The 17,878-nt window shown below is 41.3% G+C and overlaps 2 protein-coding genes across 5 annotated transcripts in view; both read left to right on the top strand.

The window, feature by feature from the left end:
• LOC137273145 (uncharacterized) overlaps positions 1-10,228 on the top strand; it is a 41,360-nt gene extending 31,132 nt beyond the window's left edge. For 2 of the 4 annotated variants that reach the window (XM_067805616.1, XM_067805617.1), the window contains exon 2: positions 8,420-10,228. In XM_067805616.1, coding sequence (XP_067661717.1) covers positions 8,555-10,198 — 1,644 coding nt within the window. In that variant the 5' untranslated portion in view covers positions 8,420-8,554 and the 3' untranslated portion in view covers positions 10,199-10,228. Of the gene's footprint in view, positions 1-5,638; positions 5,718-6,207; positions 6,390-8,419 lie in introns of all 4 variants that reach the window. The other 2 variants (XM_067805615.1, XR_010956124.1) reach the window with 2 other exon arrangements.
• Positions 10,229-14,706: 4,478 nt separating this feature from the next.
• On the top strand, positions 14,707-16,792 carry LOC137272197 (uncharacterized). The gene is made up of 2 exons (XM_067804550.1): positions 14,707-15,671; positions 15,764-16,792. The coding sequence occupies exons 1-2, from the start codon at positions 15,284-15,286 to the stop codon at positions 16,342-16,344; spliced, it is 969 nt and encodes a 322-aa protein (XP_067660651.1). The 5' UTR covers positions 14,707-15,283; the 3' UTR covers positions 16,345-16,792.
• The last annotated feature ends 1,086 nt before the right edge of the window (positions 16,793-17,878 follow it).

The raw sequence follows: 17,878 nt of genomic DNA, 5'->3' as shown, positions 1-17,878 counted from the left end.
GACCAGACAATCCAGTGATCAACAACGTAAACCTGGACCTGTTCAATTGGGAATGACATGTATCAATCAAGTCAGCGAATCTGACTATCCGATCCCGTGGCGACACCTGCTGGCATTTTAGTCGGCCATTCTATAGACGACACAATTCGAAATGTACTTCTCCCACACGGAACAGTTCTAGCCACACCCACGATACCATTTTGGTACTGAGGTAAGCTGTGATTGAGTCCAGCCCATGCAAGTCTAGAGTATGTAGTACGTTAGCGCAGCATCGGCACTGAAGAACGTCTCTGGCCTCCTGTTTGGTATAATATTTTATAATATAATGATGGTGCGACTGGTGTTCTTGCAATATCTCTTCGAGTATATTCGCAGCGAGGTCAGTTAAATGCTATGAGCAACTAGACTGTGAACAAAATATGACGTTCTGTGCACCTTCACGTGAGTGGATGTAGTCTACGGCCAAGTTGTAACCCATCCTACTGTAAATTGGACATCAAACATATATACCGTCCGTACATGTATGTGTTTTCCCGGCTGAAGGGACCGTGGGGTGGCCCAAAGGTCAATAAGCCGAGGTTCCCTAGGTTTATTCTCCACATAGGTAGAGTGTGTGAAACCCATTTACGGTATCTACTTTATCTATACTGCTACCGTAATATTCTTGTAATATTGCTGAAAACGGCGTAAAACTATACCCACTCACTCACTCACTGACGGGTGGTGGAGGAACGGCGGACACTACTGGAACATCGACGTACACACGCATTAACAAGAATTTTTTATCAAGAGCCTTATCACGGCGCTCCTTGAAACGGCTATTGAAGGCTCGATTGTACATGAAACGTTGTGAAATGCGGACACCAGACTGGAACTGATGGGGCAGTGGCAAAGTCTCATGGCTAAGGTTCGTTCGTGACGCCGGAAACTCGGGCTCGATTCCTCACATGGCTACATTGTGTGAAGCCCATTTCTGGTGTCCCCCGTCATGCTATTGCTGGAATATTGCTAAAAGCGGCATATAAGCTAACTCACTCACTGGAACTTTGTGAAGTGATATCCGTTGTACACATGTGTTCTCAACAACAGTTGTTCATACTGCGGAGATGTCTGGACACAGGTTACGTTTTATGTTTTATAATCTGCCCCTTGTTTTTATACCAGCAACAACATAAACACTAATCTACTGATTACAGTGTCTATTAGGAGTACACTGACAATATCGAGTCGGGGGAGCACAATCTGGTCATGATCATTGATATCATGAAAACCTATGTCGATAGTATGACACAATCAATCACCAAGCCTCACAGCCAATCCATTGATGTTATCATAGCTTGCAGTGAATCCAGGATACGGGGTGACCTGTATGCAGACATTCCAAACATACACATGGCCCTTATTAAGGGGATTTTACTGAACACGGGGACAATACATGGAATACCAGCACAGCACCAACCTGATCCCCCTCACTGCCATTATCACGAGTGTTCATTATAACAACCGCATAAAGTAAAGACGGTTTTAATCTGGGACTTAAAAGATGCAGCTGTTAAGTCAGTTACAACAATTTATCGTCTTGCTTTTTTCACGCGTAATTAACCTCGGCTTCAGCCCCCAGGCACCAGCATGGAATTAAACAAACGCTAGTCTGTGTGTACTGAATAAACATTTGTGATAAGTCTGTTACTCCATTTTTATCCTCCAGTTTGATAACGGGGAATCAGGACGATCAACATGTCCATCCGTTGAAATGTTCTATAAAAACTAAGTCTGTAACAGTTTATTTTGTGAACTGTTGATGATTTGAGAATATTTGTTTTCTTTATGTTTTTCTCGATCAAAGACCCACGTCACCCTGACGAGGAGTAGATCTCTCTGTTGAAATCTCTCCTGTACATCATGATAGAGCAAACAAAGATATTTGGTCTGATACTGACATGTTAAGGCTGTTAACAAATGTGGGAATGAAGAGACTGGGAAGGAACTCTTTTTGACACATGATTTTAGCATAGAATACACACGAGGAAAATGTGGCACTTGTTTTCAACAGAACCGATTCTACAGAGCTTGCAGAGCGTCTCCTCTTTTAATAAGAATATGTCGTCCAGATTCAACAGAAGCTTGCCAAAACATCTGCATTACCCTTCTTTATCCTACAATATGGACATCTGATGACCGACTAATGTGGTCCCACTTGCGTGACAGCGTCTGTCCTCCATTGTGTGTTCAACCAGCTTGCATCAATAGCCTCACTCGCATTGATCATGTTACCCAAACTACAAAGGTCAGCTGCAGGGCTTCTTTCTTTGGTCACCCATAGAACCTTAGTACAGCAAAGTTCAAGTGTGACCAGAGAAGACCCTTACAGTCTACCTAGGGGTCACAACTTGACCACATTATTCACAGTGTGTGCTTTGCGAAATCTTTATATGACAGATAGGAAGACGGATGTTGGAGTTTCGACTATTAAAGTAAGTATGTAAATCATGTGTGACCTGGGCCCGGAAATGTACACGTTTAAACACTGCTCGGATAGTTCTGAATACAACGAGTTGTTGTACGGAAACAACACCTTAGGACGAAGAGTGACTCGTTGTCCATGGAAACGTTAACGTTTAATTAACCTCGTGTAATTATGACTGTAAAGTACAGTGAAAATTGCTGGCTTGCCATCTTTAAGAGGCATTTTAGAAATATAAGTGAAAGAATGTTCTGTGGACAGTCAACTTCTCTACTGCAATGATCCGACATCCTGGTGTAGATACTAACTAACACTGTTATCACTTGCTTGATGACGGCGTTAGTGCCTACACCGACACGTCGCACTCAATACAATAAACAACTTGCTCTTCCTCCATTGCTTGCTTGACTGAGTCTCCATTGCTTGCTTGACTGAGTCTCCATGGCATAATTGCAAAGTGTTTACTGATGTTGCGAATAAGACCTGTAGAAATCCCCGCTCGGTATTTTAAATAAGATAACATATTAATCTTTAATTTAAGTGTCACATGACATACATTACTTAAAAGAAACACACCAGAACAGGTAAAAGGTATACCAACCGACCATATGACCTATGAGACACCAACACAATTTTTCCTACGGATAAAATCATAAATAAAGATAAGGCACATGTCGGCAGCGATGAAGCACATGTATGATGATGTTGGTACACCCCTCCACCCCCTCCTTGGTCACTGCGTGGAGTGGGGAGGGTGCGATGATAATGATAATGAGTGGGATTTGGGTTAAGCTGTCACCATATGATATTAAAGTCATTTGCAGCATTTAATGCTTGTGACTTTTTAGAGTTTTCAAAGCATTTTGTGCTAGATATGTAGGGAGTATTTCCAAACTTGACGCGTCCTTGACAAGTGATGTCCAGTGGCATTCCCTGTATGTTGACCTGTGTCGCGTGTTCTCGTGTTTGTCTTGTTTATGACTGACTTGCCCTTGCATGTATTTTTCCCGAACTCGTGGTGGCACAAGGTGACAGTCATCTAAACACAAGCTCATGATATATTCGTGGAGTCGTTTCTCCTTGAAGCATATAGTTTACTTTGATACTATTTTACCCTATTATTTAGTACACATACTATTTACATCAAAGTTTCATTTACCGGGCAATACGTGAAGGAGCTTGTGAAATATACCAGTCAACGGCATCAGGAAGTGCATGTTTTGTTGTTGTTGATGGCTGGTTTATACAAAAGTAGTAGTATGAATTCTTTCTGTTGATCAGATTTGAAATTATTTACTAAATGCGTCAACTGTAGGTGACTTTATTGAATATTGAATTTCTGAGCCCGTTTCTCTCAATTTCATGGTTATAACAGTCACATGATAATCAAAACCAATAACGTAACGGTTACAGTTTGTAAAGACGGGAATGCATGACCAGTAAATGTTTATCTTACCATACGGTTTATACATTTTCTATCAAAAACGTTGTCCCTCAAGAAAAGGAACATAACTGACAACTCATGTGTTTATAGATAAATAAAGCATGTATTCATAACTGACAACTCATGTGTTTATAGATAAATAAAGCATGTATTCATAACTGACAACTCATGTGTTTATAGATAAATAAAGCATGTATTCATAACTGACAACTCATGTGTTTATAGATAAATAAAGCATGTATTCATAACTGACAACTCATGTGTTTATAGATAAATAAAGCATGTATTCATAACTGACAACTCATGTGTTTATAGATAAATAAAGCATGTATTCATAACTGACAACTCATGTGTTTATAGATAAATAAAGCATGTATTCAAAACTGACAACTCATGTGTTTATAGATAAATAAAGCATGTATTCATAACTGACAACTCATGTGTTTATAGATAAATAAAGCATGTATTCATAACTGACAACTCATGTGTTTATAGATAAATAAAGCATGTATTCATAACTGACAACTCATGTGTTTATAGATAAATAAAGCATGTATTCACAAGTAGATGAAGCACATGTGGAATTAGCTATATGATGATAAGTGAACGTACATGCATACAAGAGCTCTAGCTTTTCATATTTTGCAGTCATAGTCACACGAAACTTGCCAGGCCACTTACAAATCGATGGTTTTTAGTTATGAAGTGTTCAACAGATTTTAATATCCCTTTCAACAAGTTTGTTTAAAACTTGTTACCACATAAGCTAGTTTCTAAATCATATCCGTGGAAGTAAAACAAGCATCTTTTACTTCACAAAATTTGAGTAAAAGTACAGAAATAGTGATATTTGAGCTGACCATATCAATGTCCAAACATGTACAAACCTACAGAGACACAGTTACACGTACACGTCAAAACGAATTCATTATTACGGAATGTACGACGAGAAGTGTGTTTCATCCGCTCCAGGTTAGGTGAGTGAGTGAGTTAGTTCATCTTTACACTGCTTGTAGCAATATTCCAGCAATATCAAGGCGGGGGACACCAGCAATATCACGGCTGGGCATACGACAAATGAGCATCACACATTGTTCTCATTTGGACAATCGAACCCGGATCTTCAGTGTGACAAGTTTATGGAACCGCTGCTAACGAAATGATATAGGTAAACCTAATGAGAATAAAAAAGTGAAAACTGATAAACACGTGAACCGTTTGGTAATACTGCAATATATCGCAAACACGGTTGTTGGTCATTAACTTGATACTCTTCCCCGTCACAGAATCACGTTCTACAATTCTTCCGTTTTACGCCAGATGAATTTACGACCGTTTCTTTGAAATTTCGAAATGCGAAACCCTGTCTCTACCTCTGGGGACCTACTTGACCTAATTAAATAGCTATGTTATACTGTGACGTAGACGTTTTTAACAATCCCTCAGAAAAAATCTGAATCATGCATGGACGAAGAAGTGATTCTAATCCACTGCGTCAGAGTACATTCATGGTTCTGATTTAATATTTAGTGGTTACTTCCATCATTTTGTGTGTATGCTAATATATACATTGAATAAAATCTATATATTCGTGTACAGTTGTGTCTTGTAAGCCACGTGATGCTTTGCCTCATTAGAAGAACCTGATTCGTAGGATGTATATTGACACAGCTGCTAAGACGCGAGACAATGTCATATCATACGCACAGTGCAACCTGTTTTAATTTCAGCATCGTGGCCTACTAGTCGGCAGCAAACCCTCTCAAGTACCTCACCTGTACTGATTTTACACACGGGACATAGACGAAGGTAAATTAATGTTCAGTCGTCCTTCCGATCAGTGTCATTAAGAAGGAACACTGACACGTTGAGATATATAAGCTTCGTTTCATTTATATAACCCACCGATTAATTATCAATAAAACCGTAAGAAAGATACTTCGTATTGAAACAGCGAAACTATCACGTGTCTGCAAATTACTTTCATATCACACTAATGCCGACATTAAGTACAGTTTATGTTATTGTTTAACCTGACCTTATCTTTGAATGGCCGTTAACCAAATAACCACTGCGATCTTATTAAAGGACAGTGATCTCCTGTACAATTAGAATCGCGCGTTACGTAATGTTCTGCGGCTAGGGGAATTCCCCGAAGCAGTTAATACCTGAGCACTGGATGTAAATTACTCCAGCCCCGAGGCAGGTTTAACATCACACAGTTTCAGACTCAGTTTACTGTCTACCTGGTTTTATACAGGTAAAAACAAAACGCTATCCACGCTGTTTTAACTGACAGGACCTCGACTGATGTCACTTTTGATGGATGCATGGCCCACGGCAATTAACACGTCCCCACTCAGTTCAGAGCGACCTGGCCGCGATTGGCCGGATTGCACTGTTTTGACAGACCGTCTACACTTGTGGATATAAGTAGCGACAATCCAGGTATAGGACCGATCCTGTCGCCTTCCCAAAGCCGTGAGTTGTTCTAAGAATATGTTGGCTATCTATGAAAAATATTAAGTTATTGTTTCATCGAAGGTGTGTCATATCTAGGCCATATCCATCATGATAGGATTATGGAATATAGTTATCAACTGTACTCTCTCCTTGTATATTTCTTTCTTTCTGTGAGTCTAAAGGTCTTGTTGTTGAAATATGTAATTGCTCGGATACAGGTTCTGCCTTGAAAATACGTTCGAGGCATCAGCAGGACATTCAAAACGTTTGGTTCACGTGGTGATGGTGGTGATCTGTTTGACTGCTATTCTAGAAGCTGATGAATAACAAAACCAATATTAGATACTTTATTGATGACATCTAACATAATTAAGACTTCATCCATAAAATATCTTGCCTTCCCTGATAATACGCGAGGAAAATATCTGGAAATTTGATCCATCAGTAACATGAAAAATGTTACTTACTGTTACCTTATTTTCTTGCAGTTGTGTACAAGTAATTGTACTGTGAGCAGTACTAGTGCACCTGTCTCAACAGTTTTCTAAGATGTTTAGTCAGTATTGACTGATCGCCCGTGTACATTTATAGGAGGCAATATGTGTGTGATATGGAGATTACACAACCTTTAGCATAATGCATTACGTCGTACAATGTAATATCTGTCCATGGGAACATTAACAGCTGGTTAAGCTATAAAATGTGTCAGTGCTTTGAATGCTGTATACCAGTCACGTGGTGAAAGTTTGTCATTGAAAACCACTAAAAACAATAAATAATAAAAAAAAGAATAAAAATAATAAAAGTGTAAATTGTACAAAGTGAATATCCCTGGAACGTTTTTGTTGTCATAAAATATTTCGCGAACTGTTAAATACAGAGATGATATGCAACATTATTCTGACATCGTTACTATGGAGATGCAGGGATTCCTGTCACGAAGCAGTCTAAGGATAACCGTAACTCCCACTCTTTAACACTGCACTAAGGTTACCTAAGTCCGAATAACCAGAGAGTGATGACACAGTGGCGGTCAATGAACCCTGTCACCGGGACTGACCCACCGCAGTTTCCTCCTGTTACACACATATTGGTGGGTGGGCCCGTTCTGATTCCAACCCGGAATCGCTATGAAGCGTCCCTACAGACAGCAGAGGCGACCAAACCGCCCATGTTGTACTGTTAAGACGAGACTGCTCCATGAAGCACAGTTGTTCAGTTACTTCAAGGACGGCTTTGTGAAGCCGCTATTATTGTTCGTTATTGTGTTTTGGTAAATGCTTTTCAAGAACTGCCAAGAAAGCTTATTTCGTTATTACAAATGATCATTATGTTTTTGATTTTTAGGAAGTTATGATATTTTTTGGAAGTGAATGATATTAATTAACAAATCATGGGAATGGGTACAGACTACATGCTACTGACTAGTGAAAACAATGAATAGTGGACGCTCGAGCTCTCTTGACATCAGCTGGAAAGCTGCTGATGGCAAGGTTTATTTCTTGCGTTCTCTGTGTTAACTTGGATTGGAACAGGATATGGGTTGACGTTTGTGTGCATTAGGTTGATATTTCCATGTTTTTAATCCAAAGTTTGGAACACGGGTACCACAATGTAGTCTCTGTTGGTTTGTACATGTTTCGTCATTGATATGGGCAGCTCAAAATGCTTTTTTTATAGAAGCCGACTGGCCATAACCGTCACCCGAAACAGTATTATAATTTAATTCACACATTTTTGCCACTCAGTCGGTGGGCCATCTAGGGCGCCACTATATGCTGTGCAGGGTTATGTCCCTTGGCCAGGAACCTCTGATCGTTGTTTCGAGTCACGGTTCTATCCGACTGTTTCTTGATGTGTTTCACCCGAGCCGTTACACTCACACCCCACAGTCTATCTGGACTACAAGAATGCTGTTGTAAGCAGGCTTAAGCCGCACTGCCCCGCTGCCCCACTGCTTTATTCCCCTCTATTTTTTCTTGTGGCTAAAGCTCTTGTCTACAACGCTGTGAAGACACTGTGTATTAAATCTGTTCATTCTGTTTCAGAACACTGTATGACGTCAACACGCCAGAATGGTGAGATAGACACTGCCTAGGATAAGGTGCCTATGTGGACTGAAAGTGCCTCAGTCTTAGCTGATGTGAAAATTGTGTCTCAAGATTCAGTCCTTGTGCGCCTAGATGTCAGCCATTATGTCAGCCAAACGAATATACCGCCTTATCTACCTCATCATCATAGTGGGCTTGTTGACCCTTGCTGCTCAACGAATCCTGTACAGTTCGCCCAAACTGGATATCAGTGTTACTGAAACGGCTCAACAAAAGTCACACAGCGAAGTAGAAGTGATAGCAAACAACCCTCCCGTTGTGCCTTTACCAGGGGATACTATTCAACAGTCTAAGCAGCTAAGCCCAGTACCAAATGTGCCAAATCAGCCCAGATCACCACAGCTTCCAGTGAGTATGAACAAGAACAATGTAAATGTCCAAGCGATCAAATCTCTGGCTCAGAAACTGATGCAGGCCCAGGGAGGCAATACGAACCAACAGCAAGCCGCCCAGCGATATCCCGTGGCTCCTCACATGGATCAAGGAATGTCTTTTCTCAGCCAATTCATTCAGGCTAGAAACATGCAGCAGGGTTTCCAGAACAGTGTGCCTGGTGCTGCGGGATATCCACCCAATCATGGACCTGATATGCAAGTTCTGAACAATGTGGCCGCTCCACAAAATATGCATATGGTCGGGCAACAATATATGCATTTGCCTAGTCAACAAAATATACATGTGGCAGGTCGGCAGTATATTCCTTCCGCTGGTCAACAAACCATGCCCGTCGCTAATCAACCAAATGGACATGTGGCAGCAGTGCAATATCCTGAAAATATGGCTGGTCAACAGAATGTGCAGATGACAAGCGTGCCTCAGCCAGACATGGGTAATGAACAAGACATCCCCCTTATCACATCACCCCAAGTCAGTCAACAAGTGTCCATTCAGAATGGACCTGAGGCTAAAATTCTCCGGTGGAACGGTAAAGGATGGACACAGCTTCACCAGTTCTGTGCGGGTAGTCTGAACCTCAAACGTACCATGCTGAAGTCCCCGGTGGGAAATGCAATCATCTATATCCATGACCTCAAGGATGACAAGTGGGTCTCAGGTTCTCTCAAGTTACATGGACTGTGGGATCTACCAGATGTCCAGGTCATGATTAACAACCTCCGCAGTGACCCTGAAATGGGCTTCATTGATATCGGTTCCCACGTCGGTACCTTCTCCATCGTTGCGGCTCTCATGGGCAAGAAGGTAGTTGCCGTGGACCCCCTTGTTGCGAACGTCATTAGGTTCTGCAAGTCTATCCAGGATAATAACTTCACAGATAGCATCACAATATTTTACACAGCTATCTCCGACAGCTACAAGAAAGTGTCCTTCGTTCGGGACATAGGAAATATAGGAGGTACACGGATTAAAACAGCTCCTTCCAGTGTGAACACAAGCAATGTGTACGACCCTCACTTCATAGACACAGTTCGCCTAGATGACTTAGTGCCTCATATACCATTTAAAAAAGCCTTTATCAAGATGGACGTTGAGGAGCATGAGTTCCAGGTGATAACATCAGGTGTAAAGTTCTTCCAGCAGATAGACGTTCGGGGAATTCTGATGGAATGGATGTGGCAGAAAACTGGCCAGTATGGACTGCGTCTCAGAGACTATTTGTTATCTTTAGGCTTCGCGCCATTCATGGTGGATGGGACTACTACGCTGATGATAGATCATTATAAGTTATGGCCAAATGATGTCTTGTGGAGGAAATGAAATCATGTATGAAATGTTTTACTTTTGTTATGTCGTGTTTGTATATTTAAGTAAGCTCATCTTGAATATACATGCCATGCCCTGATATCGTTACACATGTACACCGAGATGCTACCTTTTGGAATTCGAATGACATTCCTGTTAAATGGAAGCGTCACTACGTATGTTGTTTTGGATTGAATTAAATGTTTAGCATGAAAATTAACAGCATGATATCAATCGTCAGTGGTATAAATAACACAACACATACACAATAATTAAGTCATATGGCATTAAACAATACTTGTCTAATGCGACAGAAGTTGAATGACATATCTGTCAGTGTATAACAGTGACCTGTTTAAATCGTATTGGCTCTCAGGTTCATGAATATTGAAAAAAAACTGTCCATATCGCACCCTCTACGAAATCGCCGTCGAGTTTGGGTCGTGATCTTGATCAATGCTTATTTTCGAGATATCAGTCATTAGTTAAGGTGGCAAATTTATATTCCACCATGAGAAATCTCTGACTTTGGCTTTCACTTTAAACAAGTGTGGGAATCGAAACTTGGTCACGACGAGAATAGCCCACAGTGTTACCACTGGCCTACCATACTGTATAGTTGCTTACAAGATCATTCAGAAAGCATCTGCAAAATGGGATGTACACTTTGATATCATGTGAAGAATCGAACCTGGTTATTGTCGAGAGGCGTGAATGATGTATACGTAGGACTATCCATTACCTCGTTTCCGTAGCAACCAGTGTTGAGAATACGCAGCGATTGCAGCTAGCGAAACATGTGGTAGACGATTTTGTTACACAAAGACATTAGACGTTAAAAACATCAACTGAAAACGAGACTTTAATGGGACTTGCCCAGTGCACACTGAAATCCTTTTACGATGTTGTGTTACACGTTCAGAAGAGGGTTCAGGTAATGTCAAATGGAGTAGATGCACTCGTTTGGCGCCAGATATTTGCTGTGTATGATACTTGATGTTGTTGGTGTCTGTCCAGCGTTGAGTTGTGATATAAAACGCGAGTGTTGAAGAATCAGCTCGCTTGGTTAGAAGGTTTGACTATACCAAACATAAACAACGCATCACCCGAGTAAATAAACAAGGAGGTTTTTATACAACAGTCACATAATGATTGTTCATAGTCAATAGTATCGTTAATATGTAACTATTAGAACATTTTAGCAATGTAATCAGCTAGCAATGTACATACGTATCACATTCCTTACACACGATTCCTTACACATGACACATATTACATAAATCACAATATATTCCAAAGTACAAAACAATTGTTCAGAACTCAACAAATCACTCCAGTGAGCGTTCATACAGTCTATCTGATGTAACAGTGAAAAGGGAAATACGATAGTTACGATGTCCGACACACTCAATACAATAGTCCTAAAACAGTGTAGTGAAAACCAGAACTAAATAAACAACCCTAAGCAGTAATACAAAGTATATGACAGAGACATATACTAAGTCAGAAAAGAAACTTCACATTCTTTCTTCAGGATACTATAAAAGAACAAGAGATGGTAAGATGGTTAAATTGTTATTTCATTGCTGATACCTGTGTGATTTACTCGATACACTGACAGTGCCACAGTCAGTTCCATTAGGCTGCACCGCCGTTCCAAAACATGGGTATACAGAATGTGAAGTAGCAAGGATAAAAATTCGAAATTTCTCAGTTCAGTATTGTGTATGGCCGTTCATTGTGTGTCACCAATGCCAAACACCGTCTCCTCATCGACTGCCTGATGCTTGTGAACACGTAGCTTGGGGTTCTGCACCATTGCTCTTGCCAATTCTGAGGTTGGTTGCTAAGTGAGTGAGTGAGTTTAGTTTTACTCAGCAATATTCCAGCTATATGGCGGCGGTCTGTAAATAATCGAGTCTGGACCAGACAACACAGACCAGTGATCAACAACATGAGCATCGATCAGCCCAATTGGGAACCGATGACTTGTGTCAACCAAGTCAGCTAGCCTGACCACCCGATCCCGTTAGTCGCCTCTTACGACAAGCATAGTCGCCTTTTATGGCAAGCATGGGTTTCTGAAGCCCTTTTCTACTCCGGGACCTTCACGGGTCTGGTTGCTAAGACCACTATGCCTTCTTCCAAGTGCATCTGTTGGATTAAGGTCAGGGGACCTCGGGGCCAGTCCATGATGTTGATTCCAGTGTTCTGAAGGAAATTTCGTGTCAACATTGCGGAATGCGGCCGAGCATTATCATGCTGAAACTGTAGACCCGGGCCATAAGCCGCTATTTAAGGAACGAGTTCAGGGGTGAGAACCTGGTAGCGGTAAGCAGCAGCTGTGAGGTTTCCACGGATGATCAGAGTAGTCGGGAACGGTTGTTCCCACAGAAAGCACCCCACACCATGCAACTTCCGCCCCCGAATCTGTCGACTTCCTGTACACAACATTGGCCATACAGTTCACGACGTCGTCTCCAGACACTATGTCTGCCATCCGCGAATCTGAGAGTAAACCTGGATTCATCACTAAAGACGATTCGATTTTAGTCTCTCTGGGTCCATCGGAGGTGACGTTGGGCCCACAGCTGACGTTGACGTTGATGAAACGGCGTCAATATTGGCCCACGATATGGACGTCGAGAATGGAGATTGGCAGGCCGCAAACCGCTTTTGAATGGTCTGTGAGGACAATCGACCTTTAAACATCTCAGCCCTAGTTTTGTGTAGCAGATATCTGTCACGTAGGTGACGTAGGACGATTTGACGGTCTTCTGCTCGTGACGTCACACGTGGACGACCCGACCTTGGACGATCAGAAGTGGTGCCATTTGTTGAAGACGACCTCGCAAGTCATACATAGTACGACGACTGCATCCCATTGCTCGTGCGACGTCAATAACTGATCTTCCCGCTTGCAATATGCCAACGGCACGTTCACGTTGCACATTTTACAATCGTGGCATTTAAAGTACCATTGGAACTGTGGTTTAAAAGTGTTTTTTTTTAAATTCTTGAGGCCGCCAGTGCAAATGAAGAAAACTTCCATGCGAAGATCACGTGATCGACTGCACGTACAAAACCTGATTTGGCACTAACGTCATTTGCACGACGAATGGATGGGTTTGAGTGGGTTTTGTTTCCGTTTTTTCTACAGTCGAAAGGTAGGGATCCCATTGATGTACATAGATGTATCATCAGAGAAAAAGAAATCATAATTTTTAAAAATTACATTTTGTGAGGTTTCTTTTTTGACTCAGTATATAATATGGATGTCTCTTTCCACATCTACCTGAAGGTAAGCACCTATTTGCACGCGAGCTGTGTGGTCTAGCTTTGAAACAGTTTCCTCTGGAGGTTAACGGAGGGAGGAGGTGAGGCTCGATGCAGCGATTCGCTCTAAGGTTGACTTGAACCACCGCTAGCTCGGATCTACACGTGTAGGACTTGGCTTCCCACACCATGACGCCACTCTACAAATCTGTCAACGTATCGCGCATTTCGGCGCAAAACCTTCGTGTCGACGTCGATACGTTGTCTCCCATTCCGTAGTCTCTCATCCAAATTCCAAGCCTGTACCCTGTTACACTGTTGCACATTTTGGCAGGTCGTTGTCGCTGTGGCTGTGCCAAGACAATGTCATGTCCAACCTTTGGACGATATGCTCGAATTTCCGCTTCTCGGAAACGATTGCTGATGATCTGTCGGAAATTCTTTTAAGAGTATGCCCTTGTCCTGCAGTGTCCGTTGCTGTAGCAATCTGGTGACTTGGGTGAGCACACGGACGAATCGGTCTTGAGAAGAAGGGGTCATTCTTGGTCTTCAGCTTCTCGGACATCTTGGGTCAGTATATACATCAATGCCATACTCGACATATAACGCTGTTGTGGACGTGCAAACTCCCCCATTGCAGACGTCAAATATATGTATCTTCGCTTTCGTCGTAAATTTCGTAAAGAAACGGGGATATTTTGTTTGGCCTTTGAGCCTATGCTCATGTAGCCGACACATTGGACGTACATCACGTGGAACGCATTTCGTGTATCGTTTTCATTTTTAACAAACGTTTACAAACACATTTTGGGGTGCATTTGGGCGCAATACGTAACAACCACGACATGATTATCGGGATTCAAACATAGGAATTGTCTTTATGACAATTGCTGTGAGAATGTATCGAAATGAACTGCTGAAAACATCTGTGCCTTTTTTTAAAGAGTGTTTTTATTTCAGTCCATGATTTTATTGTTGCTTCAAAAAGTTTCCCAAATTTTAAAAGCTTCAACATTAAACAAGGCCGCTCGATCTCATATCTTTTGTTACGTATACTATTTACTCATACGCAATTTAACGTTGAGATATTTACAGAACGACGAGCTTACAAATGCGTTTTCACATGTTAATACATGACAATGACAAAACATCCACATTAAGTCAGTGTGACGTGATGAAGCTGATACACTAACATAATCTGATGCACTAAATGAATTTATTTTGGGTTAAATACGGTAGAGCTTGCCTACTGCAGCGAAGGTGTTTTGCACGTGAGATTTGTGCTGAAGCCACGTGACGAAGGTGACGTGGTGAGATTGAGCATGAGTTGAGTCATTCGAGGTCTTCGCACAACACGGCGAGCAGCTTTCTTAAATCAACACTCTGCTATGAATCAGCGTTCGGTTTCACCTTCACACCATTCGGAGGACTCTGATGCATCCAAGACGAATCAGCAGAAGGAATCCATAGAAGGTTATGAAACTTTTCAATTATTTAAAGATTACATGGATTGCAAACTAAAAACATTTAAACGTGACATTATTGAAGAGAGTGAAGAAAGATCATTCACAGCGTTCAAAAGGGCTCGTAGAGATTCAGAAATTCCAAGTTTTCGGTTTAAAGGCAACCAACTTCAGTATAAATTTAATGCTGGTTGTTTGGACAAGATTGACACTGCTTTCAGATACATTAAGTGTAGTAGGTATTCTGATTGTGTGGGGATTCTCCAAGATCTTTCCTCAGACATTTCCAGGAGGAATAAGCATATCCGTTTAGCGGATAGGTCACCATCTGGTTGAGCTGTTGTGGCTGAACTAGAGGGAGATGATATTGCCTCTGGATCCGAGGAAGAACGTAGATCCGAGGAAGAACGTAGATTCGAGAAAGCGGAGAACAAAGCCCTGCGCAAAAGACGTGCGTCCTCATTCCGGACCAGAGGGAGACCCAACTATGTTGCACCCAGTGCTACTGTGTCTTCTGCTAGCATGGTTGATACTTCTAGGGAAACTACAACAGGTCAGAGCCAGCCATTTCGTTCCATGGTCAAACGAGGTCCAGCTCCCAACCAACAGTGTTATTTCTGTGGCGGTTTCGGCCACTGGAGGGTCGCCTGTCCAGCGGCAGCCTCACTACGTGCAGCCCAGTCAGCCTGCTCCGATTCAGTCCAGTCCAACCAAGATGCAGTTGTCAAGAAGTAAAGATGTCACTTCAGGTAACCACGTTTCTTTAATAAAGAAGTTGCTACTTTAGTCAGATGAATAGTTTGTATCGTTCCTGAGAGTATTCTTAAAAAACTTGTTTTAGGACGAGTTGCTGTGGAAAGTTGCAGTTCCGACGTTCAGACGCCATCAGTCAAGAAAACCAAGACACAACAGAAGGATGTCACTTGTTCTCCAGTCTGTGACATTGATAGTTCTGCAGGCTTAGGAGGTAATGACCTCGCCTCTGGGTTTATTCAGCTAAGGTCTTACGAGTTTGAATCCGAATCTTTGTGTGTTGTGAAAGGTAGTTTAAGGAAACATGTTTCCTTTTGGGTTAAAATTGGAGCTCCTCAGTTTGTGATCGATACTATAACAGACGGTTATGTCATTCCTTTCATTGATAGTCCTCCTACATCTTTTTCTAAAAATAACCAATCCGCTTTGTGGAACGGTACTTTTGTTGTACAGGCTATTCAAGAACTTTTAAGAAACTCTTGTATTGTTGAGCTTGATAGTCCTCCTTTAGTTGTTAATCCTCTTTCAGTAGCCATACAGCGTTCAGGCAAGAAGAGGCTTATCCTTGACCTTAGGTTTGTCAATCAGTTTGTTTACAAAAGAAAGATTGTTTTTGAGGGCTACAAAACAGCCTTGGAGACACAGGTTTCATGTTTAAGTTTGATTTAAAATCTGGTTATCATCACATCGACATACACTCTAGTCAACAACAGTACTTGGGTTTTGCTTGGAATGCTAATGGCATTATTAGGTACTATTGTTTCACAGTTTTGCCGTTTGGGTTAACATCTGCATCTTACATCTTTACGAAGTGTATTCGTCCACGTCCACTAGTTACATATTGGCGAAGGCAATCTATTCATATTGTTGTGTATCTTGACGATGGCTTTGGTTATGCTAGATCCAAGGATTTGTGCTCTAGCCATTCGGACAATGTTAGAGACACTCTAGAACAATCAGGTTTTGTTGTTAATATTGAGAAGTCAGTATGGCATCCTGTTACAGAGTTAGAGTGGCTTGGATTCACATGGAATTTAGATTCTAGTGTTCTTTCTATTCCTGTCAAGAAAACAGAAGATATAGTGTCTAGTTTTTCAGCATTCACATCTGTTTTGCCCAGGTTCACAGCAAGGAGTTTGGCTGCTTTAGCAGGTAAAGAGCCTATAGATGTTGCTATTTTGGAAAAGTTAGTTGTTAGATTTGGCAGAGAGGATTGTTCGCTTGTAGATTTAAGGTTTCTGACAATGTCCATTCTTTCATATGCTGTTTTTTTCAGATTTTCTGAAGTTTCCTCTATTAGGCGGTCTGATATTTCTTTTCATGAAGGATATGTTCGTATTTTCATAGAAAAGAGTAAGACGGATGTGTACAGAGATGGTAGATTTATTGTATGTTTAAGAGACATGGTCGCTGGGTTTCCGACACGGCAAAAGATGGATATGTTAAAGATGACATAAAAGAGTTACTGAGCGTGACTTCTATGTTAGGCTTATAATTTCCTGGATCTGTAATAAATAGTTCTCACTTATTTGCCCTGTCTTTTAATTTCGAGCTGCGGTAGGCATTACCCATGCGAAGTATTTTGTTGTACATAAATAAATATTTTATGTTCATTTGATCGAAGAGAATTAGAACATAAATGAATTTATTTTGGGTTAAATACGGTAGAGCTTGCCTACTGCAGCGAAGGTGTTTTGCACGTGAGATTTGTGCTGAAGCCACGTGACGAAGGTGACTTGGTGAGATTGAGCATGAGTTGAGTCATTCGAGGTCTTCGCACAACACGGCGAGCAGCTTTCTTAAATCGAGTGTATTGGAACTTGTTGAAGTTATGAAGGTTTCAGTATTGAACCTTCAATCCGTATGGATAATTCTGGATTACAAGCCGGATGGTTCATCTACGCAGTATTGCGATCTGTATTAGCAGTGAGGTACTGAGGTTCGGATGTAAGGAGGAGAGGGCTGACCTGATGTGATTTTATATGACATGGAGCGGCCTGGAGATGGGACCTGACCCAAAATTGAGGATGTAAGGAATTGGAGATATGTATTTTAGTTTTGTCTTGCATTTAAACACAAACAAATGAATAATAACAGTAATGATAATAATATATTAATAATATTAATAAAATGAAGTTAGTATTGCAGGAACGTCTGTTGTATACTTCATATATGTGTAAGCAGTTTTTTCTGGTTTTGAATT

This window comes from Haliotis asinina, chromosome 2, assembly GCF_037392515.1.
Source record: "Haliotis asinina isolate JCU_RB_2024 chromosome 2, JCU_Hal_asi_v2, whole genome shotgun sequence".
Lineage (NCBI taxonomy): Eukaryota > Metazoa > Mollusca > Gastropoda > Lepetellida > Haliotidae > Haliotis > Haliotis asinina.
This window is presented reverse-complemented; position numbering and strand designations above follow the sequence as displayed.